Below are 25,668 nucleotides of genomic sequence, written 5' to 3'. Positions count from 1 at the left end.
TCTAAATATTAAGTATATACACTAGAGAAGTCATTAATAATTCTAACATGTAGTTACTTTCCTGTATCAGCTGTAATGCTGAGCAGTGAATACAAAGGTGAGTTTTTTAGGAGTTTGGCTTCTTGTTGTTTTGGTTTTTTTCTTCAGTATTTTGGGTTGGTTTGTTTGTAAAGTTATTCAGGATGGTTTTTTTTTTCAAACTCCTAAGTGCACAGATCCTTTTAATTGCCAGCAGAACTGTGTTGTCTAAGCAGCAATGAAAATAGCACCCACAGTTCACAAAAATAAATTAAAAATCTGTCCATTACACACAATGTATTATTTATACTCTAGATGCAAAACTACAGCTTCCTGTAGCAAATGAAATTATTTAAAGTCCATTTGTTATCACCGCCTGAAGCTTTGCTGATCCAAAAGCATACCAGAAACTGAACCACTGGCCAGCCTGGTTCCCTGGTCCCTGTTTGCATCAGGCACCACAAAGGATACAGCCTTGAGAATGACAGATTTCTCGATCTGATCTTTGCCTCAATTGCTATGTTCTCAAGTAAAATATTTGGAAAACATCTCTGAGTTAACAGTACAACATATACATATTGAGTTCCAAAACCATTTTTAGTTTGACCTGAAAGGAAGCACATTGTTTTCTTCTTGTTTAAGGCACTTTCTTTCAAACAAAGCAAAGGATAGGTTCACACAGGGCCTTGAACACTGTTTGCACACAAGAGGAACGGATGATAGTACTACCAGTGGTTAAGAGGTTCATACGCTGATAGGTGATGTAGGCTGAGGCTCTGCAACTGCAGTTTGGCACTGCAATAATCCACGAGTGAGAACTACAGTTCTCATTCAAGTAGCTCAAGAATTTGGAATAAAGATGACTTTGGATTTTAAGGTGCAGTGATGCAGACACCAAAGTATATTTTAGCTTAGGATGCTTTCAAATGGGTGTAACAGGAGAGAAGGCAAGATCATGATCAACCTTAGTATGAGTTTCACTGCAATTAGTTGCAAGTTGCACACATATGCAAATCTATTTGCCAGGTAGCACGGAAATTTACAGCACTAAATTCAAGTTGAGTTAAGGAAACTCTATGCCAGCCAGCAAGAAGTTAGCCATATGCCTACCCATGCTGGCTTCTAAGTACACAATACAGACACCTTACAGCAGTATATACACAATACCCAATCACCACCAAGTGAATAAACAGTCACTGTACTATAGGGACACAGATGTTTTCAGGAGATCTGAGAGAATATATAAGCAAAAATTAATGATGGGTTCTCAGCTCCTTTAAATTTAACCTTGGTAGAATATTTTTCTTGGAGGAAGGGTTAGTTTGATTTGGGAGGCCTCTTATCTACTGAAACTTTAGCCTTACCAGAGAGATTGTTCCTGCCAGCTGCCTGAAAACTACATAGTAATAGCGGATTCATAAAAGCCTTTGTCACACACCTGAAATCACAGCTTTTAAATGGCTCGAGAGTTAGAGAATTCTAAAAGAATTCAGACAGCAGTCTTCAGGTGTGGTAGCTCCATTCAGCAAACACCAACGAGGCTTTCCAAGCTTTTACACTTCTAGCCACGCACTAGAACAAGCTTTCTATGCTGTGGAAACACGTATCACAATGGTAAAGGAACAGGGATAAACAAGTACCCCCCAGTGTGTTACTGCAGTTATTTGGCCAACAATGTTTGAGAGCTTGAAGTGCTCTTCAAACAAGGGTAACTAGACTTAATAACCTTCCTGTTGTGTTAACTTTGCCATCACACCAAAATCTTATCTGTTTCACTTCACTGCTTTAGCTGGTATTACACAAACCTCTGCCCCTTCTTCACTCTTCATTTCTCCTCAGCTTTCTATCTCCTCTTGTTTTTCCTAAGATATGTATCATACAGTTATAGAGCAAACGTGCCTTCAGCAGGCCCACATGGAAGACCCACGGGTCAGGAAGACTGAAGACAAATGAGAGTGCATCTTATCAGAGGATAAATTATGTTTGAATACTCTCTGAATGAACACTTATACAGTGGCTTTTGACTACTTTTTTGTTTTAAATACTCAACATTTCAAATATTGTATCACACTGAAATCAGCAAGAGTCCCACCTAAAGGGGAGAACTAAAACTGAAATACAAGTTACCACAAAAGAAAAAAAAATATATTAAAAAAAAAAAAAAAAAATCACTGAAAGCAAAAGAGATTGTCATCATAACTCCCTGGCAGAACTCAGAAACTGAGCTCTTCAGTAGCCTGGAATCCCCATCCCACTGACTGGGCTGCAGGGCTCCACATTCCCCAGGATGCAGGCTTCAGCTCACTGGGCTGGCCCCAGGCAAGGTCCCTTTCAGAAACACCTGCCACTAATGTCTTCTGTTTGCTTACGGCACCTTTCATTCCATGCACTGCACTCTGTTTTGAACAGGATGCATCCCAGTCTCTAGACAAGATAGTTGTGCTTGAGGCTAGCAAAAAAGGAGCAATTATTGTGGAGGCTGTCCCATGCTACACTTCATCAGAAGACTCCAGCATGCATGATCGCTATTATTTATTGTTTGCAGTGCCCTAGCACCTAGCAACCTCTACCATGAAGCAGTGCGGTTTGGTGGTAAACACTGCGCACGCACACACACACACACACACACAAAAAGATGGCAAACTGGCAGTAAAGTTGTTCGAGAGATCAGCTTGCTCAAAACAGATTACAGAATATCTAATATCAGCACAGGCCTGAGAAGGTAAAGACTTGGTGCCTTTCAAAAGGTGCCTACATTCAGCCAATTAATCTTCAGAATATATACTCAGATATTCATAGCTACATGTACCATACCTTCTGCAGAGCTCATATTCCTTGCAAGTCTCATAGCTAACAAGACTGGGTATGTAGATGCATTTGTATTACATACTGGGTTAGGGAGAGACTTTCCAAACTAGAAACAGTGCATGTATTAAGCATTAAAGTTTGCTCTTCAGAGTTTATTTCGACACCAGAGCTTACAAGCAGTTCAGAAAGCATTTGGTTGTCAAGCTGTTGACACTACAAAATTGCTGTACTAGTTATTTTATGGTAATACATAGCAGAGATCCGGCATCTTTATGAAAAAGCCACTCCCATTTCATGAGTGACAGGAACTGCTTGCTCCAAACAAAAATGCAAATCCATTCCCTGGCTAGAATTGTGAATGCTTAGAAAGATTTTGCTCGAAAGGTAAACATTTGCTATTTCATTTCAGAAAAATAAAAGCTAACAAATACAAGGAAACAGTAAAAGAAAAATGAAGATGAGAAGTGAAAAAATACACATCTATCCATTTAAGCAAAGGCAGCAGTGTAGTAATGCTGCCAGGGAACTCTGAACTAACAGACTTGAACTAGTGACCACTTGAAAACTGACTGATTCCACCTCCTGCTTCTGTTTAATCACACACAGGTAGCCAGCCAGCAATAACTTGGCTATGTATTATTCCAGTAGGAGCGGTCCTCTCCATAAGCTAACTAAAGAGACATCAATAGTTCAGTATTTCATAAGCCAAGGCAGTTTCAACTATGAAATTCCTCATGCAGGAGGAAAACAAACAAACAAACAAACAAAAAAAAACCTAACCACCCACGACACTAAAATCCTGGCAACTGGCAGTCACAAGGAAAAGCAGTTTCCTTCCACTTCAGGCATGGACAGAGTTTAACACAGTAAATAAACAACTGCTCTAGCTTCTCATTGCTGCTTTTTCTAATCTAATACACAACTGCTCTCCCAAGAGTCCAAAGAAGTTGAAACACATACACACACCAAAAATAGGAGACACAAAAATGCTGAAGGAAAAAGAAGAATTTCAAATGAAGACAGATACACATACAAAGAAAGGAAATAGAGAAATTATGTTTGTTTGCTACTTCAAGTACCAGACATTGGAACAGCACATTAACAGGCATACACATTTGTAGGAGAGGTAATGGCATCTACATGTGTGGCATGAAAATAAAGATGCCCTTGTTATCACCTCTTTAAGGTGCCAACAGGGCTGTTCTACACATTATTTTCTTCCTCTTCCCCAATATGTCTACATGTCTTTTGGCAATAGTTGCAAACAAATTGCCCATCAAAACAACCAGCTTCCTTGACCACCTCAACAAAAAGGATGAAGCATTAAATGCAAACAGCCACACTCACGCTCCTAGAATTGGTTATTTCTGGTCAAGTCTCATTTAAAGATTTTAAAGCTGCTACAGAGAGTGAGTGAACCCAGCTCTCATTTCAAAGTCAGTGAGGGACTTCCAACATCTCTTCCCTAACCACGTGTGAAAATCCTACCTACATACCACACTGATTACTCTGGGACACAGCTGCTATTTAAGCGGTAGAGCTGAGATCAGAGAAGTGGCTTCCATTGCAGCTACTCCTGATTAACTAACTGCTGTCAATCTGTTCCTTGGCAGCTGCCATAAAGTGCACATTTTTTTCATATCAGCTTCTTGTTTAAAAGTTGCAGTTCCTGAGTAATTTTCAAACTAAAATCCAAGGGGTTTTCTTATTACTATTTTGTTTAAAAGTAGCTCAGATGCACTTTCAATTGCATTTAAAATGCTTGCTTGACATTTCAAAAACCTGCACATCTACCAGTTTCTACTGATCCAGTTGTAGACCCATGTGGAATTTGATGCCTGCTCAAATTCAGCAAGCTGACTTCAAAAAAAAAGTAAAGACATCTCTCACAAGCAAAACCATCTACGAAAGTTGATGCTACTGTTCAAAGTGACTTTATCTCTGGCCCAGTTCCCTAAAGACAGCACGAATTTTGGTTTTAAGTGTGTGGCATGAACATAGGACTATTCTGTGAATATTAACTCTGAAGTTTCTATTTTTACATAACTGCATAAGCATTAATGCAATGTTTAAAAATATTAGGTAATACAGACCTTGGTTTCAGCAGCAATGCAAAGTAATTACAATATAGCAGCATCTATAGTTCAAAAAACCAACTGTCTAAAACTCAACATCTTAACATTGCACTATGCACCTCCAGTCAATCTTTTCTTAAGACTCTATTTTTGCACTTCTTTACCTGTTGAATTCAGTTGTTCAACCTGAGTTCTTCCTGAAAACAAAGTATTTCTGTTTAATTTAATTTTACATTCAGCAGAATATTGCTTGCCAGAAACATCTAACACACAGTGTAAACCAGAGTTGCTAATACCAGATGACGTTAAACAAACGACAACTTTCCACCGCCCAGCAATTAAAATTGATAAGAAGCCTGTGTTCTTCAGGACTTCTTTTCAAGTCTAGCAGTAAGCTCTGGAACTGTCAGCCACTGAAGGTTTTTATGACTTTGCTTTTTATGAATGCACAGCCTAAAAGGTGATAAGTGCTTTTGTGCACTTGGCTGGTGTTTGCCCATGATCAAGACTGTTGACTGGAGTTTTATTGCTGTGAAAGATGCCAACAGCACCCCAAGGACAGACTGGGACATTCCAGCGCTTGTCAGAGGTGCCAATTTCCCCCCATATCAAACACCAGTGTGATTTCACAGAGCCACAGCAGTGCTGATAACAGCTTTAGACTTGGATGCCGGGGAGAGAGAAGTCAGATTGTGTTATTCACTACAGCTAGAACAGCCTACAATTTCACTTGAACTTGTGGGTCAGGGAGGAAAAAGGATCAAATCTTATCTATGATACGGTTGTCGGTCAGTCCCTGATGCCACTGCATTAACACCTATCCTGGGATACTGAAAGCAATGTGCTCTAAGGTACTAGAGCAATATCAGGGCAGGGTAAACTCAGAAGTACAGACTGGCTACCTATTTGTATTGTCACTTTACCTTAGAGCCATGACTATTCCCACAGTACTAGATGCTGTGAAGACATACAAGGCATGAAGATCCCTGCCCTAGAAGATTATGCTATAGTACATACCAGTGATGTCTACCCAGTTAGGTGTAGTCACTACCTCTGTCAGGCTCAGTGCCAACTTTGGTCCCAGCTAGAAGTGTTAGTGCTTACCTATGCTAATAAGCCCTGCCTCTCAGAGGCTTTGCTAGCACAGGCACAACCCTACACTGTTGGGGGTCTCTCTCTTTGGGGCCAGAACCAACTCACGCCCTGCCAGTTGGCACAAGTGCAGGGTTTGCATATATGTTCCCTCTACCTTCATGCTTAACACAGCTTTATCCAGGCTGATTCTACCAGTCACAGCTCAATTATAATCCACATTTAGGTCTAGGAGAGCAGTGGAGACATGTCTTTTAAAACCATCTGGACTAGTATCAAATTTCTTAGAGAGATGAAGTGGAGAGAAAGCTACAGCCAGTAAATCTCATTGTTTCATTCAGGTCCATGGGGTGCTGACAGAGCTAGTCTTTTCCTCTCATCTTCTGTAAACAAAGTGATACGAAGCAGCCAGTAAAGCTGACTCAGAGGAGCTGCGAGGAAGAAGTAAATTTACAGGCAGTCCTTACTCCTTAGGGTCTAGGCTATTTTTCTCCATTTCATTCCATGTATTCAAACTTATTTCAGCTCATTAATATAAAGAAGTCACGTTTACACTTTGGGAATGAAAGCATACATTGTCTGGCTTTCCCATGGCTATTTATCTTCCTTGCATTGCAATAGCAACACTTTCCCTACACGTATCCTACAAAAAACACTTCATTCTTCCCTACATTTATCATGACATAAATGGAAGAACAGGGAAAAGTGACGAAACTACTTTCACAACCATGGCCTCTCCTAACTATATAGGAAAACCACTTACTCAAAGCAGAGCTCAATTACTAAATGCTTGTTAAAAGACATGCCCTATAACACAAGTTTTATTTTACCAGGTAGGTGCTAATCTCAGTGGTGTAGCCAAATTTTATTCTGTTTAATCATTTGCTGCCTATGGGGGACATTACTCCGATTGATTTAATTTCTGCCTTCAGTTCCTGTCCTAAACTTGCACAATTTTCCCATGGCTGTGTGGTATTCCACAGCCACTGGTGGCTAAAATTCAGCAGAATACAAAGTATCTTCTACACACCACATGGCTTGAGCATTTGGGACGGGTGGGAGGGTGGGGAAAAGGCAAAAAGAGGCACCCTATGAAAAGGACAATGATAATGAAGTCTGCTTAACAAACAGATGTGGTGTGTGAAAGAGAAAGAGACTGCAATTCCAATGAACACAGAGCACTTCATTTTAGCAGCCAGACAGAAGCATCATCACACTACATTTTCATATAGGAGGCGGAGGAAACCAAAGAGGTACATGGCTGTTGTTTTCCTAACATCACAAGACTGCTTTTCTTCCTTCCTTCTGAAACTGCGTTTGTCCTGAAGCCAGGTGCAACCAGTACACCTCACAGCTAGTGGCAGTTGATGGACTGGACCAAGCTCTCTATTACTGAGTTTTGGATCATTAAGTAAACAATTCTAAATGAAGGTGTATTGATTCTTTTTTTTCCTCTAAACAGGTGGCAATTGAAACATTAGGAGAGCATAAAAATATCCCTTTTAACAGAGGAGATATAATTGATAAAAACAAACAGAAGGCATGACTAAGTAATTGTTTAAATATTTAAGATCAGTTGAACTACCACCAAACAGGGGTAAAACTTGAGTTTAATCTTATGCCTTGAGTTGCCGTTTGTAGAAAAAGACAGAACGATGGCCTCAATTTCCATTATAACGATTTTTGCAAAGTTGTGGTTTAACGCCAGCCAGTAGCTAAGCACCACGCAGCCACTCACTCACTCGCCCCTCCACCCAGTGGGATAGGGGAGAGAATCAGGGGAAAAAAAAAAAAAGGTAAAACTCATGGGTTGAGATAAGAACAGTTTAGTAGAACAGAAAAGAAGAAACTAATAATGATAATAACAACAATAATAAAATGACAATAATAATAAAAGGATTGGAATACACAAAACAAGTGGTGAACAATGCAATTGCTCACCACTCACTGACTGGTGCCCAGTTAGTTCCCGAGACACCCCCCCAGGCCAACTCCCCCCAGTTTATATACTGGGCATGACATCACACGGTATGGAATATCCCTCTGGCCACTTTGGGTCAGCTGCCCTGGTTGTGTCACCTCCCAACTTCTTGTGCCCCTCCAGCCTTCTCGCTGGCTGGGCAAGAGAAGCTGAAAAATCCTTGACTTAGTCTAAACATTACTTGGCAACAACTGAAAACATCAGTGTGTTATCAACATTCTTCTCATACTGAACCCAAAACATAACACTATACCAGCTACTAGACAGAAAATTAACTCTATCCCAGCTGAAACCAGGACTGCTTGGTAACAGAGTTACGTACACATACACGCATACATAGGTGAACATCTAAACACACAATCTGGAACATCATGCAGCTTACTGCGCATCAAAGATTTACCTGACAAAGAACCAGAACAAAAATCCATTATTATTTCTTGATTCAGCTGTGGCAACAGACTTCTTTTTCTTTTATTAAGTATCTGGATGACATTTTTGCCTTCACCTCCCTAAGTTTTCACTGATAAAATTATCAATTCAACATAGGCAAGCACTAGTTAAAAACATCTATAAAGTTTCAGTGTGGGGAGGAGGAATTACAAAGTTAATATCCAATTAACATTTTTTTTTTAAACCACAACAAAAAATTACATTAAAAAAATACTTAGAACATGCATTTGTAGATCTTTTTTTCCCAAAAATTTACACAGAAAGGAAAAGAGGTTACTAAGCAGTAATTGGAGCTCTTAGAAATACATAAATTACACGTACAATCCATCCACTGTAGATATAGAGGCACCCCACCATAAGCTAAGTAACACCGCTTTCTCATATTTGGCGAGTGAGCCCATGTGGTGTTCCCTCTACTCAGGACACAAGTACATCTGATGAAAGTTTATCTTTCCTTTCAACTCCCTATCAAATACAGAATTCAGTGCAAACAAACTCTTGTGGGAAAGTGGGAAAGAGAGTGCACACAGTGGAATTTCAGCATCTCAGAAGTCTTCAGCTGATGGTAGATAACATTATTACCCATTGTTAGAAATGGTTCTCGATAAACACTTTCAACTAGCAACTTCCACATACTGTGTCCTACCCATAGGCAAAACAGAGTCCTTCAGACCAATAGTAACCACAGAACCTCTCAGTGAAGTACCACACAAGCTCTAAACATAGGTGCAACAACACAGAACTTGATAAAGGTGAGGACACTGCTCCAGGTCACCATTTGACAGGTCACAAAAAAGGAGACATTAAGATAATCAGGTACGTTCAATTCTGGCACATTTTGACAACAGAAGGACACTTCACTTCTGCAGTGTTGCGAAAGATACTGCATTAACTCAGACCCTGCAGAGAGACTGCTATGTTCTTCGATCTCTTTCAGCTTCACACAAACGACCTTGAGGATTACTGAGAAGGCCTGAGTTTATCTGTCATGGAGAATCACACAAGTGCATGCCACCACATATCTGTGACAACCAGGCAGTACCTGGTTAAAGCACCTCCTGCACATAGGTACATCTCAGCTGGAGAAGGACCAGCCACTAGCGAGTCAAAGGTCATGTCAATTAACCCTAGTGACTGAGCAAGAGGACAGGGCAATTTTGTCACCTGTTCACCTATTACAACACAACTCTTGATACTGGGTAACCTGTCTTGATGATCCCATTAACCAGCTGAATTTCAGGGACACAATTGCTACTGTTAATACCTTAGAGCTGGCTCATGGACTAACGGAAAGCCTAAAAGAGCCTCATAAAAATAGTCACATGCCATGAGGAAACAAGTACTGCTCATAAAATAATCTGCTGGTAAAATGAGACTCAAAAGCTGAGAGATACAGAACGCCCTTCTTACGGATTTTCAAGGGCACGGCTATCACCCATCACTTGTGGATGAGATCATTCAGCTCTGTTAAGTCCTAGATGGGTTGACACCTCCTTTCATGGCGAAACTAAAAAGTTCTTGCAACAAAACCCATCAATCCTGAGATACAGGAGAATCTATTCAATAGCATGCTCAGTTGTGAGTCTAACTATCTCCTACAAAGAGGGGTACCAGAAAAGGGGTGGGAGTAAACACAGCACAAGGCGGGCAGGGGGCCCTCTGGAGAATGACAGAAATGAAGCAAATTATTTCTGGTAACTCTGTCCAAGATCTGGGCATCTGATATTTGCTATCAAGGATAATAAACTAGGCCATTCTCAAAAAACCAGGAAACTACTTTGAGATGGGGAAAAAAAAAAAAAATCAAAGTAGAAAACAGTAGTGAACAATGTAGACCCAGCTTCATGCATGCTAACAGATGGAGGAGAGCTCTAACAACTGAGATGCTCTCTAAACTTCCCCATAAAGAGACCAAGGTAGATCTGTTTCTCATGAGATACCCAAAGCACGCAAGGTCTTTGCTTCAGCAACAAGGCTGTCACTGCTCAGTATTACCATGCCAAGAGAAGAAACAGAAAGGAAACATTTTCCTTTGAAACTGATACAACTGTCACTTTCCTTAGCCGTGTGAGAAGAGCCACCCACCCACCACAACCTGCTAGATCTCCATCAGCCACTCACTGTTAAATCAGCCTGTAAATTCAGATATAGTGGATTCAGCTAACAATCTACGATATGTAATGTTTCATCCCAAAGATCTTTGCCAGTTTCAACAGCAAGACAGAACAAACTGGATGGAAAGGAGCACTTATTACCACAGCAACAATGCATTGAAAAGTCTTAAAAGTTTAGTCTGGAGAAAAGGAGGCTGAGAGGAGACCTTATCGCTCTCTACAACTACCTGAAGGGGGGTTGTAGTGAGGTGGGTGCTGGTCTCTTCTGTCAGGTGGCTGGAGATGGGACAAGAGGAAAGGGCCTCAAGTTGCGGCAGGGGAGGTTTAGGTTGGATATTAGGAAAAATTTCTTTACTGAAAGGGTTGTCAGGTATTGGAACAGGCTTCCCAGGGAAGTGGTTGAGTCACCATCCCTGGAGGTATTCAAAAAGCACATAGACAAGGCACTTCAGGACATGGTTTAGTGGGCATGGTTGATGGTTGGACTCGATCTTGAAGGTCTTTTCCAACCCAAATGATTCTATGATTCTAAAATTTGACTCCATCTTGCTGTAAGCGCATTGAAAGGATCAACAGAGGAAGCACCTAAACAGCACATATCCTTCATGTATCCATACAGCTAAGGCCCCCAGTCACAGGAATCTGGCCATCACAGGTAGCACAGAGGCCAGATTATCTGCAGAGATGCCATCAACAGCAGAGAGGGTGGCATGTTTAACAAACCTTCATAGTGGGTTTTGGATTGAACTAACATGAAAGGAGAAAAGGTACTTGTGCAGAAGAAGCAGAAAGGCTGGGGACGAAAAGAGGGCCAACCCTCCACCTTACACACACACACGCCAAATACAGAACTCAAGTGCCGCAAGGTTAAGAAATTGCCCACCTCCGAAGATCTGCGCATACTCCTCCCAGGATCTGCACATATTCCTTTCACAGTGTGAATGCAGAAATCCTGGACACCTGTCCCGCAGCAGGATCAATTATACCTGGATGAACCCTGATAAATATTCATCTAGCCTGCTCTTAAAGCCTTCCAAGGAGCAGATTCAACAGCCTTTCCAGGCAATGAAGTTCTTTGCTCCACTATCTCTCCCATGCAATAGAAGAAATTCAGACTGTGCTTTAAAAACCATTACTTTTTATCCAATTCATCTGAACACAAAGAACAGATCTTTTTACTCCTACCTAGAACAGTCTTTTTTTGAAGACTTCAAGTCATCCACCTTCCACTCTCCCACTGTTGTTCTTTATGCTAAGCTATCTTTCCTCAGATCACAATATCATGTTTTCTAGTCCTTGGGTGGCTCTTATTCTCCCCGAGACAGTTGTTGTTTTTTTTTTTTTTCAGTTGGTCTACACCTTTGCTGAAATACAGTACTCACAATTTCCATTTCCTATCCACACAGTACCAATTTCATGAACAAATCATGTTCATGAGCAAACAAGGGAAGTATCAAGAATCTGATAAAAGACATATGTGGCAACGTCTGGTTTTCCTCTAGCCAGAAACCCTTTTACTCCATCACAGTCTGAAATTAATTTGACAGATTATTGGGTTTTGACCAATCCATGTTGACTGCTAACAAATGTATAAACTAATGGACTGATTTCTTCCAAGTGTTTAGAAATAGTTTGATTACTTGCTAGGTAGTTTCCAGCAGAATCCCTCAAGAGAAGAGTCACACAGCACTTTGCATACATTATTTCAATAACGACAAACATAGACCACATGCAGGTTTCCTGAAATGAACACTGTTTGTTTGAAGAGAAAGGCATTTGATATAAAACTTTCCTCAGAAAAAAGAGACCACTTCAGCAGACACTAAAGGCTAGTATCAAAACCTGCTTGAATGTTATATACACTGTTTTATATGACATAAAAGCTAGTGTTCCTTTACTCTTACAGATACTACTCACTGAAAATTTCTAGAGATTATGCTTTTCTCATAGTATATCACATTTTTGCACAGCGTGCTCAATTTCTCAGTTTCACTTTACAGTGAGACTTGATGAATGCATGTTTTATATTAAAGCCACGCCAAAAAAACCTGCCACAGAAGTCATCAAGAGAGGACGTCAGTGTTTGACAATCAGAGTGCAACAAGCAATTCACATGCCCCAAAACGGCTAGCATTAACACAGTACAGCTACAGCCTTGCATTTGCTGCAAAACTTGCAGAATCCAAAAGCCTTGTTTTCTCCCTTATTCTTGTAGCATTTTTCTCATTTTTATGGTTCAAATACATAGCTGTCCAAATAAGATCATGTCATAATAGTAAATAAAAGCTACAAAGAGCTGTCCTGAATGAAGAGAACTACAAAGGCATACAACTAACATGACCGTGTAAGACTTAGATGTCTGTACCTGTCATATACTTTACATACTGTTGAAAACAGGGAGCTCAGACTGTTTAGCACTAGGATGCTGGATGGCCTGTTGACATAGAAAACATCAAGTGAGCACGTTTATTTTGTGTGAATTCCTGAGATAATCCATTATCAATACTTTCTGGGTCACGGATAAGATAACAGCATAAAATCACATGAAGTTTACTCACACTACAGATAAAGCAATACACATTTATTTATTTACTCATTGACAGGTTTTCAGTGTCTTCTAAGACAGGAGTGAAAAACAAACAAATCAAATAATCTCAACTAGATCTACTTAGGAGGAATATTAGGTGGAAAAAAATTTTAAGAACTATTTGCCAAAGTTTGTAAAGGACAGATAAAGCTTTTGTTCTACAGAATATAAACACCACTGATTCTTAACATGATCAGCACAGGGTGTTCTCTTTTTTTGAAGCCACAGGATGGAAGATCTTTCCTCTTGTCTCTGTCCCCTATCTCCATTGCCCTGCACAGGTAATTGGACATTTGGACAAGAGGCATTTGAGGGGTGTAAGAATGAGATTAGCAGCAGCAACTATTTCCTGCATCCATTCTCCTTTGCTCTTCTTGTCAACATCCTTACAGGAGACAAGGCACCTTTACTGCAGCTCTTAGTTGGACTGTGGTGCCCTCAAGGGTTATTGTGAAGAAGAAGAGTCTAGCCAATTCCAGCCCATTTTCAGATGACACAGTTTTGCTGGGAAGGCGATAGCTGCCGCAGGAAGAAACATATTCTTTGAAGGTAATTTCTTACTTCACAGAAGGAAGACACTTTCACTACAAAGACTGCAGCCTTTGTTGTACGAGGGATGAGCAAAGGTTCTGTAATCTTTGCCACCAGCACCATGCATCTGCTGTTAATCCTACTGCCTTTGGAGAGAATCCAGGGAAGTAACCTGATGGATGACTTACATTCTGTTCTCAAACTGTGACCAAATTTTCTTCCCTATCCAACCCATATAAAATTATGCAGTATTAACCCTGCAATGAAAAAAATATTGTTACAAACTGAAAAAAGTTAAATGCGTCCCCAACACTTCAGGGAGTATGTTTGCAGAGGAGACTAGTGACTTCTGAGCACCGGAGTTATACATATCCAAGCTAGTACAATCTTCTTGTGCCAGTTCAAGACTGCTGCCTGACAGTGAGCAGCTTATTGCAAGTGTGACCACTCTCTGGTCTAAACAGAGGGGACAAGTCTGTGTTCTTGCCTGGGCTAGTACACATGCAATTAGGGAAGGACAGTGGGAGAACCATTTATTTTTAGAAATCAACAACAAAACTACTTGTGAGATGGTGAAAAACCCGGGTATATATGTTACATAGCTTAACATATTGACCACAGGCAAGAGACAACAGCCATATGGACAAAGTAAAAGTTCATACAGAATTAGCACCGTAAGATGCTTAGTCTTTCAGAGAAAAAAATACCTTATTTTAAATAAAATACTTTTAACTAAGTTCTACGCATCCTGTGAACAATGCCTGGCAAGTAATTTTAATTGCCCTAATTTGGGGGATGTGCATACAAGTTTTTGTCTTTATCAGTTGGTCCTTACCTTTTTTCTTTACTAGTTGCTCCCACTAGAAAGCAAATATCTATTAATATAGTGAAGTTAAACACACAATGGTTGTTTCTTGCAGAATCAAAACAGATATTACTTCAACAAATGTATTATACTTTCCTATTATTGCAAAAGAAAATGTATGCTCTATTTCTCTATTTTTTTCAGGGTGTGTTAGAGTAAAGCTAATGGATTATAAACAAGAGCACAACCTGGTAGGAAAAACAAAGATAAAGATTTGCTACTATTTAAAGATCTTAGTTCACTAAGAACAGTGTATTTCTCATTTGAAGTAAACACTAGTCAAGTTATATAACAAAGCATTTGCTTTTTAAATAACCCCAGCAGAAAAAGGCACACAAAAGAAAAGGGATTTTATAGTTAGGAGTAAAACCTTTCAATTTTCTATTACAAATATGACAAAATTGTATTGTCAAATGACATATCATAAGTCCATTGGCATTAGCAAAACATGTGAGAGATTTATGTTCCTATTGAAAACTTTAATATGAAATTCAAAGATCAGGATCAATATCTGCAGAAGCAGAAGAAACTTAAAAGGATGCAGAAACCCTGTCCTAAGTTTATTTTGGCTTTAGTTAACATCTTTTATAAAATATTAAAACATCACATTGATTGTGAAGAACATATGAGAAAAACTAAAAAGACCTACTCTAAGCACATTACTAGAAATATCTAAAGGCCACCTAATGATTTGCAGTATAATTTCCTATTTTTGGTAGTTTATAACTTTCAAAGGGGTAAAATTCCAAGGCTGCAGTTTTAGTGCTTGATGTATTCCTTGCATAAAGTCCCACACACAGACACATTCTTTTCTTAAGGTCAAAAAAGGATTCAGCCAGTTTCGAGAAAACGTGTGTTCATTAACTTACGCCACTGGCAGTTCTGACACTAAAGCAGTTCAGAGAAAAAACTTGCTTTTGTCATAGTGGTTGCCCTAAGCTTTACGAAATCATTGGCTTCCCCTGTGCCTGCCTATTTTTTATTGTAATTTTTCCTGGTTATAGGTTTTCTGTTGTAAACTGTGGGTGTTAAGGGACAAAACTGCTATTTAAGAAATGTGGGACAGTACTTTTGGGTTTTGTGGGGTTTTGTTGTTGTTTTGGTTTTTGTTGTGGTTTTTTGTTTTTTAAAAAGTACTTACACTATACCTACACACTTACCCAGGCCCTGCTTTGCACATTGTGCAATTTCTTACAGCTCCTTGAACATAGAAAACAGCTGTTAGTTTACTATCCTGTACTATGAAAGTGGGAAGAAGATGATGAAAATCCATGTGCCCTCAAAAACTGATCATGCCAGACAAGGGAAAAGTTCACACCAAACACCTCTCTAGCCCTCCAGGTGTGCACAAACTGGTGGCCAAAGAAAACTACTTGATTTAGAGCAGCTTTAGAATTTCCTATTAAAAAAAAAAAAAAATCAAAGTAAATTAATATTAAGTTTGACTATTAAAGCACTGAACACTCCATCTGTTATTAAATATATATATATATATACACACACACACACATATATCTTTCTGGTAGGATGTAAAATACAGTAGCTACTACCATAGTAGAAGCTTGCAAATACATGTGCTCTCCCATTATCATTACCGGTATTATAATGGTTCTCACAGGCCATTATGCCAGATGAAGCATGACTGTATGAGGAGAGCTAGTACCTTACCTAAAAACTCAGTTATCTACACATTCTTCTTCTGTAACTCAGCCTACCCATCAGGCTTATTTGCAACTGGCAACTTTCCAACACATTTGAAACTTGTGTTGGACCTCTTGGTGGCAGGCAGAAAACACCTTGCCCCCAACAAGACACTATTTTCCATCTGGAACTCAATGAGCAAATGTTCACAGCTTTTGTGTTCGGCCACTAATGCATATTAAACAATCTATTAACACACAAAATTAATGAGGTACTGCCAAGTTTAAAGTCAGCAAAGCACTGTGCCTATGCATAGTTCCCTACAGCATATGTTGGCACCATTGTTTATAATACATCCAGCGCTCAGGCATTTGGAGCTCAGCCTAATTAGTTCACTGCAATTGAATCTCAACTCTAGCCTTGATTCAGCTGCAATGAAAGTTTTCAAAGAGGCATATCTATACAGCCTTGCATGTTTTTTCCCTGGCACTTGAAGAGCCAGGGCAAGGAAGTGTGCCAGAATTACCCAACCAACCATTTGACAGATATACAGAAATGTGAATACTGCACTTACTGGTTTTCTTAAGATCATTCATGTGCAACTTTTAGAGGTAGAATAATTCTTTTCCTGGAGGAAAGCAAACACCACAGAAGGACTTGGAATGTTATACTGAAAGGATGATAGGAAAAGAGAGAAGGCCTAGCCCCAGGAAAGCCTGCCCAAATTTAATACATTTATAACTTTTATGTATGCATTCCACAGAGTTGTTTCTCCACTGCATGCAACCTGTCTCCACTGAGCTTTAGTGTTCAGAAGTTTACAGTCTTCTGCTTCCATCAGTTATTCAAAAACCTAAACATTAGTACAATTACAAAGTCTTTTTTGCCCCAACAGAACTCGCTCCCCTCATGCAGCTTCTGTGTCTGCCTGCAGACCACAGGACAAGATGACACTCAACAAGGTTTTTTTTCAAGTAAGCTGACCATATCGTGCTATGCATTTCAGAACAGAAGTGGAATTTTTGTAATTATTGCTAGATACTGTGTGCCTTCAAAAGGCATTTTAATTAGAAGATACCCAGTTTTTCACCTTCCTTCCCCTTCAACAATCAAAATAAGTTTCCACAATCATTTTCATGCAGCAATCATTCAATGCAACAAAAGATGCAAAGATGGTGGTTTAGTCAAAGTGACTTCCAGATATAAACTACTAGTAGTTGACATTGAGACGATCAGGTTTCCGATACTGCTTTTCTTTCTAGTGACAGTCAATTACTAAGTAAACTCGGATAATTTCTTTTTTTTTTTTTCCATTTTCAGTCAATTATGCAGTTATTAGTATCTGCGTTTCTTATCCTGAGAAATTCTACTGTCCCTCTGGGAGAGAGAAATGGGGAGCCCTCCTGACCTGTAACGGTGCTCTCACTCCTGAGGTCTTCTTGGCACAGACGTGGACTGGTCTCAGTCACAGAACAGCCAGACAGTCCTCAGCAAAAATGAAACTTCTGTCAAGTTACAGAGTGGGAAACATGGCACAATGCAAGAGTGGAAAGCTGTATATTGGCCAACCCAAATACTATCTCAATCACACAAGTCCTAAAGAAGCACCTCCATGCAATATTGCAGCTAAGGGGCTGCACCGTGGCATGCAGCAGGGAAGGAGGGAACAGCAAAACCTTTAAGTCACTTCTCCACCTCACCTGTATCCAAAATCTGCCAAGACTCAAAACTTCAATATTTGGCTGATCAGCAAACAGGGCTGACCTGCAACAGCAACTCCTAAACATTAGCACACTATGTCACATGTACAACCAGCTACAATAATGGGACAGGCAAAAGGTCTTCCCTGCTCTCTGAGAATATGTAAAGTTGGCTTTCCAATCCCTTTTTGTCTCAGATAAAATCGTTACCAAGCACATTGATAGATACACAGTGCTAGGTTGCAAAAATGTCCGCTCTGATGCAAATCAAAATGCTAGACTGTGGGGCAGGGCTGAGGGAGGCAGGGTGGGGGGGGGAGGAAGCTACAAGTATCACCTTGTTTCCACTTCATTTTTCCCAATTGTAGTCCTTGAGCATGTGTGTGACCTCAAGGATCTATATAAGCCACTGCACAGCTGTAACACACCATGCTCTTGAAAATGTGAACTGACAAATTGGCAGATTCCTACTATTACAATTGTATCTAGGATGAATGGATGGGAGTACCGGGCTCCAGTAACACAAATAAACGCTAAATGCTGGTTGCAAGCAACAGGAGCTCATAGACAAAAGTCATATAGAAATAAAGCAAACATTTGTTTGCATCAGCCTCTGCCTGACACAGAGCACAATATCTCTCTCAAACTTGCCAAAATGAGGGGGCCAATTTGACCTCAACTAAACTACCTCAGTCTTGACCACACAAAAAAAAGCTGAACCTGGGTCTTCCTGCAATTGACTGCAGCAGAAAGAATATGACTGCAATCAAATTATTTTTCTTTCCTTCCACTTAGAAAAACCATGCTTATTTTGGAGGATTTAAATCTCCTTTTTAAAATAGAAGTAATAATCTGAAAGTCTGACTCCAAGCCCCCAAAATGCCTAAACATCCCAATGTTCATGTCCAAAACATAGTACTTCGTATGTTTTGCACCTTTTTTCACTCAGTTTACTCAGTCTGAAAGAAAACTTAGTCATCTGTGAGCACATGCACAAACTGATTTATAGATCTTTTTTGCTCCTCAACAGTTCACACACCAGTTATGAACCAGGTTTGTAAGTATGCTTGCAGTACATTTGGAAACATGACAAAAATAGGATTTTAAGTTGGGAGTTACGCTTCTTCCTCGCAGTATTGTATGTAAGCAGCACTATGTAAACACTGCATTGCCTTATTGATTACTATAAGTCCTGATACACACGCAGCTGGAATATTCTACCTACCCTTGCTTCTTATCTTTGCACGCATACACATGTAGCCACACTTCTGAGAGTTTGCCGGCTTCTAGAGACCTGTCTCCCAAATCTCAACCACTGGCCAGTCCAAGCTTATGTAAACATCTTGGGATTTGAACAAACTCAATGACAATCATTGCCGATTAAACCAAATGTATACAAAGGCAAAGTAAATTGAACAAGGTACACGCATGCAAAGATAAGATAGAAGCTGATTATCTTGCATGGTAACAAAGGAGAGCTGCCATACCGGAACAGACCAATGGTCCATCGGTTTCCAAATTGTTCCCTCTGGTAACGGCCAATACTTCAAAGAACGCGGGGAGTCAACACGCAGTGTATGTTGCCAGAAGTTTTTATTTGCCATACTGAGAACAAGAGAAATCACCAGAAAGCTTATAACTTAAGTTTCTTCAGGCGCATTTTAAGATGTTTTATTTTAAACTACTTAAAGAAGGTGAGAAGAAGCTCTTCCCTCACGCACTTACATCTAAAATAATTTTATAAAATATCTGAAGACTTCACTTACTCTTTACAGTCATTTCCAACACTGGGACAGAGTCTCAGTATTTCAGCAGGCCACTACAAAGGCAGAATTAAAGCTTCTTTTGTCCCTCCACCTCTCTTCACATAGCCTGAAAACTTGATTTGTTAAGGCCAAGAACATTTCACCTCTCAAAGCCACTATCCCAAGGTGCACTACTATGATAAGTGTGATAAGATGCCATAGCTCCGAAGGTCATTGAGAACAGTGGCACTCAGCCATTTCCTCACCTCTGACAGCCAAGGGGGGTTTGGTAGCTCTGGCAGGATATTACCATACATGCAGCCATACCACAGGGCAAGCTTTTGCTTGCAAAATCCAAGTTTCCAAGCAACCACCAGTTGTGTTTGGAGAAGCCACGCATGTAAATGTTCAGCTATTGAGCACGGTTTACTTGCATTGGTAGAATTAAGTGTACCTATGCTGTATACTTCATATATTTAAATGAAATTTAATACAACATCAAATCAAGTCACACAGCTGAAATAAAAGTTTCGGTCATCTCCACTAGTATTTTTAGGCAGGTTTTTTGAGTGGTAAATTAATAGCTAATTCCCCTTTTCTTCTCCCCACACAGACTATTTCCACAGCCTATAAAAATCTAGTATAAATGAGGTACAATAATTCTTTTCTTATTCTGCTCACTTGAGATGTTTCTGCTCTTTGGTCTGAGCAAATAAGACAAATCTCAGAAAAGACCTGAGCAGAGTTCAACTCATTTAATCAGCAACTGTGATATCCAATTATTCTGCAAGATTAAGATCAACAAGAGAGAAAACATACATTTTGCATCTTGGAAAACAGGTATTTCAGCCACCTTTTAAAAGAAATAACAATTCAGAAGTAAAAAAGTCATTGGTCTGATCTGGTACAGTAGCCCTCTATTGCTGTACAAGATAACCAGATTCCATCCTGTAGATCAAGGGATACACGAGGGGCTTTGCTGCACACCAAAACATACGGCGATCTCAACAATGTGAAACAAACATAGCAATATAGAATCTGTGGATTAAAGCTCGGTATTCAACTTCCCTTTTCTAAACATTATAATATAAAACTGAGGAAAATCAGTTCTGAATATCAGTTCTTAGCTATTAGTATTCTAGATACTACTGACTAAGTTTCCTGAGCAGGAAAAGAGTGTGACAGGCAATCAGTAGATGTAGCTCTTACCACTTGACAAACAGTGCTTCAACAACCAGCCAGGGATACAGGTCCAGAACAAATTACATTAACTATTTCAGGAGTTGTTTCCAAATTCAATCATTTCAGCATATAATTAAGAACACAGCCACACACTCCACAAAATGTAGAAAATGAGTCTGTTTCTTCAGAGTCCTAAGAAGGAATTTGCACAACGCTTAGAAAGAGGCTTGAGAATATTTACTGCCACTGTCATTCACCATTGCATCAGAAGAGCTCTTCTGGAAAGAGGGGAAATGCCATGGCTAATGCTTACAGCCTGTATAAGTGTGTATTGTGGGGAGAGACAGGCAACGACTTCCCATCCATATTACAATCTCTTTCCTAAAGTAGAAACACAAAATCTTAATTCTTGCACAGATAGGATTAATCCATACTGCTAATACTTGCAAAAAAAAAAAAAAAAAAAAAAGTTAAAATTCAAGCTAGAATCTTAGGTAAAGGGATCTAACAGGGTTTTTTTCAGGATTTTCCTAGGCCCACTGTTAAGGTTTAGAGAGGATTAATTAAGATATTGAACACAATTTACTGTCCCTTCTATACATAATTTAAGACACCTGAAAGAGGTCAGAAATCATAAAAGATGGCTGCCTAAAACTCCGGGGCGGGGGGGGGGAGAACTCCTATTCCTGAAAGTGTTTTACATTGTTCAACCACAACTATCAGACACTTCATAATTATGGCCATTAGCTGTTTTGTCATCTAATGGCATTATCATAATGCTAAAGAGAACGGAGCCCACAATTATCTCAGCAGCTGCACACAGTCATCTCCCAATTAAATACATTCAGATTACAGCTGTTTCCCTCCACTAAAATAAAGTTGGTACCACTTACCTGACTACCTAAAGACTCTAGAATCCTCAAATGTGGAATATAACCAATCAATCTTGAATTGACTTAAAATAATAGTTACTTAGAAATACAATTTAAAATCAGAATACCATAATTAGATCATAAAAACTGATTTTTATCTAAGTCTTCTATCTTAGTATTTGGACCATAAAATATCTTTACCTCTAGCTGTTTTAATAAGCATGTATATATGCATATAACATATATTTCTATGTGTGTATGTGCGCATGCATACAATGAACAGACACCACGATTCTCCTTGACCTTATTACCTACATTTAATATATGCAAATTGCTCAGGGGTCATACAAGACTGCAACATCTCCATTAAAAAGCACTGATTTCTCATGAAGGAACTTGTTGAGATCCTTGTGCACTACAGACCTACCATGCGCTGGCTCTGGGTGGATGCTGTGGTCCATAGTGAATATTACACCCAAAGCAGTTTTCAACTTGCCTACAGCTAAGCAGCTGTAACATCTTCCAAAAGTCATCGCCCCCCTTCCTGTCTAAAAATAACAGCGATGACATTTGTACACAACAGGACGGGGAGTTACAGCAAGGGCAATAAAAGAGACAAGGAAAAGGAGCATCACCTGCCTCTCGTTCTCCTCCAACAGGACTGCAACACTGGTAACACACTTATTCAGTCAGAAACAGATGCTGTGCAGTGAGCTGGAAAATCAGGAGTCCCCCCATTAAAAATCACTAAAGAATGGACGACACTATTACCTACTTCATTTCCACGCTCAGAATGAACAACTCATTTCAACTCCCAGGGTAACTTCCTGAAGAAAATTGCCTGAAGCCAGATCCTGCTCTGCCTGATAGATGTCCCTAACAGCTCCTGAACTGAAACACAGCATTTCTGTTCAAAATAAGAGAAACTTCCCCCCGGAGCGTGGCTTTTTCTTGTTTGTTTTGCTTCACACCTATGAAAAAAAAACCACCTCAGAAGACCGCATCTGCAAGACGTTCAAGCCTTGGGCACCGGGACGGTCTGGAAAGGTCCGCCACGGAGGAGACCGCCGAGGCTGCCGCTCTCCCGCCTCCGCGGCGAGGACGAGCCCTGTGAGGGGAGGCGGGGAGGGGGCACGGCGGCAGCGCGGGAGCGGTCACCTCACGCTTCAGGTACGGCGGGCAGGCGTGAGGGGCAGCCCGGAGAGCCCCTCGCACCCACGGCCGCGCCGGGAGACAGTTTCCCCGCTCCGGGCAGCCGCGGCTCGGCGCGGACAGCGGGGCCGCCACGGCTGACAGGACAAGCCGCTGTAACGGGAACCCGGCGCGGAGCAGGTGGGCCCGGCGGGCGGCGGGGCGGGTACTCACACGGTGAAGTGGTACACGAAGCACTTCCAGCCCGTGGGCCGCTCCAAGAAGTTGTAGACCCTGCCCTGGACGCTGCTGCGGCTCAGCAGGGGCTTGCGGAGGCTGTAGATGGAGACGCGGGGGTCGAGGCTGACGGGGGGCCGCGGACAGTCGGCGTTCACCACCACCACCTCGCTCTTCAGGCGCAGCGGCCGCTCCGGCTCCGGGCTGCAGCCCGCCGGCGGCTGCCCGCCCTGGGCGGCGGAGAGTGGGGCGTAGTGGGCGTTGGGGGTGCTCTCGGCCAGCTCCAGCGCCGAGGGCTTCTTACCGGGCGTCATACTGCCTTTCCTGGGCAGCGACAGCCGGCCCAGGCTCCGGCTTTTCTGCTCGCCCGGGGGGGAGCTGGAAGACATGGCTGGGGCAACTCGGGGAGGCCGGGCGGCGCGGCGGTGTCGGGGCTGCGCTGCCCCAGGAGCTGCGGGCCGGCGCCGGGCGCCCTCTCCCGCCGCCGCCGCTGGCCCGGCCCCCTCGGGGGCGGCTCCTTGCCGGGAAAGGTGAGGGGAAGCCGCGGCGGGGGCGAGCCGCGGCGGGGGCGGGCCGGGCCGGGCCCGGCCTGCAGTCCCGGTGCCGCCCGCCGAGAGGCGCTGCTCGGCGGGCCGAGGCCGGCGGGGCGGGAGCTGCGCCACCTCAGCGAGGGCGCCCGGGCGACCCTTCAGCCTCAGCCCCGGTCCTGGCACCGGCACGCCGCCTCTAGGGCTGCACCTGTCTCAGGACCCTGCCTGTAAGCCCCAGAGGACAGGAGCCGGGCAGCGAGGCCTGGCTGGAGTCTGGACCCCCTCTCCTCATTGCTGACCTCGACCTGTTTCACCTGTCGTCTAGTCACCGACATGGCTGTGTGGAGGTGGCCTCTTACCTTTGTGAGGCCCTGTGTGCTGCAGGAGGCGATAGGGTAGGGACCAGGGAGAAGGCTGCCAAGCTCCCCAGAAGCCCTGGAGGTTTTCCCACCTTCTCAGCCCACTCGGCCTCTGTGGGGACAGTGCTCCAGTAAGTGCTTCCCAGGTCTGTGGCCTGTGGGTGGCTTGAGCTGCTGGGGTACAACCCCTTACCTCCGATTGAGGACCGCCAGAGCCTTCAGGGCCTGCTGCTCCATCCCTTTGTGCAGAACTTCAGCATCTGGAAGCAGCAGAGCTCTGCCAGACTTGGGATCCTCCAGGAGGCTCTTCTTAACACAAGCAGCAAGAATAAGAGCCTGGCCAACAGGCCTTGCAGTCCCCGGTGTTACTATAACATCAGGGAGCAAATAGCTGAGTAATTGGGCAAATTGTAGAACACAATAAACAGAGTTCTGCAGACTTGCATCGTCTACAAGTTAGGTCTCTCACCAACAGCAAAACCATTTTGTCTTTGTGGAAGGGTGCGTGTGTTTGGCCATTAATAACAGGTTATTTTGAGGGCTTGGATAACTTTCCTGTGTAGTGGAGTAAGTTATGACTGACTTAACTGTGGTGTGAATTGATTTGTCATGGTAGTAAGAGCCTTTTTTTGCACCAATTAGTTACAATTTCTATTCCCAGAGTGAAAGCGGAGGGTGCTCTTTGATCTGGAGTGCTGGGGATTTTTCCTTCTAGCCCAAAATAGAATAGAACTAGTAAGAGCTATGTTGAGTTCATGGTTGATACTGGTACTTGGACAAGAATGTTGTGGGAAGATAAGGTGCTAAATAAAGTTAAACAAAAACAACCCCGCTAATTGCAGTTCCATTCAAATGTCAGGCTGCACATATGTTAGGGGAACTGGGCAAGATCCTTCACTAGTGTAAACAAACAAGACTGTAGGCTCTTGTAAAGTACTAATTTACACCCGTGAAGGATCTGGCTCCTTCTTAGGAATACAAAACCAGAAGTGTTAAAAAGAGAATTTGCAAAACTTGTTTCTAAAAACCAACAATGTACTTACCAGGCTTTTCCCCCCTCCACCTGAGCAAGAACAACAAACTAGCTTAATAAAAAAGCATTTCAAAGGAAACTTTTCCTGCATCTGGTCAAAATAGAGCCAGGTTTCTCTATTTTGAGAAATTGTTCTTTCTTGCAATAAGCCTGCAAGAAAAATTACTAATGGAAGAAAGAATGTCATTGCTACCCTTGAGGGCTCACTGTTTGAGGACTAGCCTGATAAAGTCTTGATATTACAAGTTAACAAATGTGTTTCTTTATGCAAGTGTTCCACTTTGTTTTAAAGACCAACATATTGTCTGGGTTATACAGGACCTTATCCTGGAGCCAACTGCAAAACATAATTTACAGGGTTCAGCAAAACGAGGCAGTATATTCGTATGTACATTATGTTGTTGTTGTTCAAAAACTGTTTTCAAAATCTTTAAAAAATATCCTGGCATTATGTTGTTATTTATCCATTGATTAACAAAACAGAGAGTAGAAAGCCCAATATATCTGAACCTAAGAAAATGGAATTTCTGTATCATTTAGGCAATTTCCTTCCAAAACAAAGTTTAGAGAGGTATTATATACTTAAATAGCTAAGCAGGGAAGCAAATTGTTAAGAACTGAATTTGATCCTCAGTGTTCAATGAGAAACTGTTCCAAGCAACCAAGATTTGTTTCAATAATTTTCTCACTGCAAAACAAGAAAAGTCTCAAATATAT

The 25,668-nt window shown here is 41.5% G+C and overlaps 1 protein-coding gene across 5 annotated transcripts in view; it reads right to left on the bottom strand.

Annotated features, from left to right (window-relative positions):
• KCNQ1 (potassium voltage-gated channel subfamily Q member 1) overlaps window positions 1–23,538 on the bottom strand; it is a 370,157-nt gene extending 346,619 nt beyond the window's left edge. For 2 of the 5 annotated variants that reach the window (XM_030038702.1, XM_041129087.1), the window contains exon 1: window positions 23,027–23,520. In XM_030038702.1, coding sequence (XP_029894562.1) covers window positions 23,027–23,418 — 392 coding nt within the window. In that variant the 5' untranslated portion in view covers window positions 23,419–23,520. Of the gene's footprint in view, window positions 1–19,628; window positions 19,690–22,296; window positions 22,592–23,026 lie in introns of those variants that run through there. The other 3 variants (XM_030038703.2, XM_030038706.2, XM_030038707.2) reach the window with 3 other exon arrangements.
• Between the last annotated feature and the right edge of the window lie 2,130 nt (window positions 23,539–25,668).

This window comes from Aquila chrysaetos, chromosome 16, assembly GCF_900496995.4.
Source record: "Aquila chrysaetos chrysaetos chromosome 16, bAquChr1.4, whole genome shotgun sequence".
NCBI classification, from domain to species: domain Eukaryota; kingdom Metazoa; phylum Chordata; class Aves; order Accipitriformes; family Accipitridae; genus Aquila; species Aquila chrysaetos.
The sequence above is the reverse complement of the archived record's forward strand: the minus strand, read 5'-3'. Positions and strand labels throughout refer to the sequence as shown.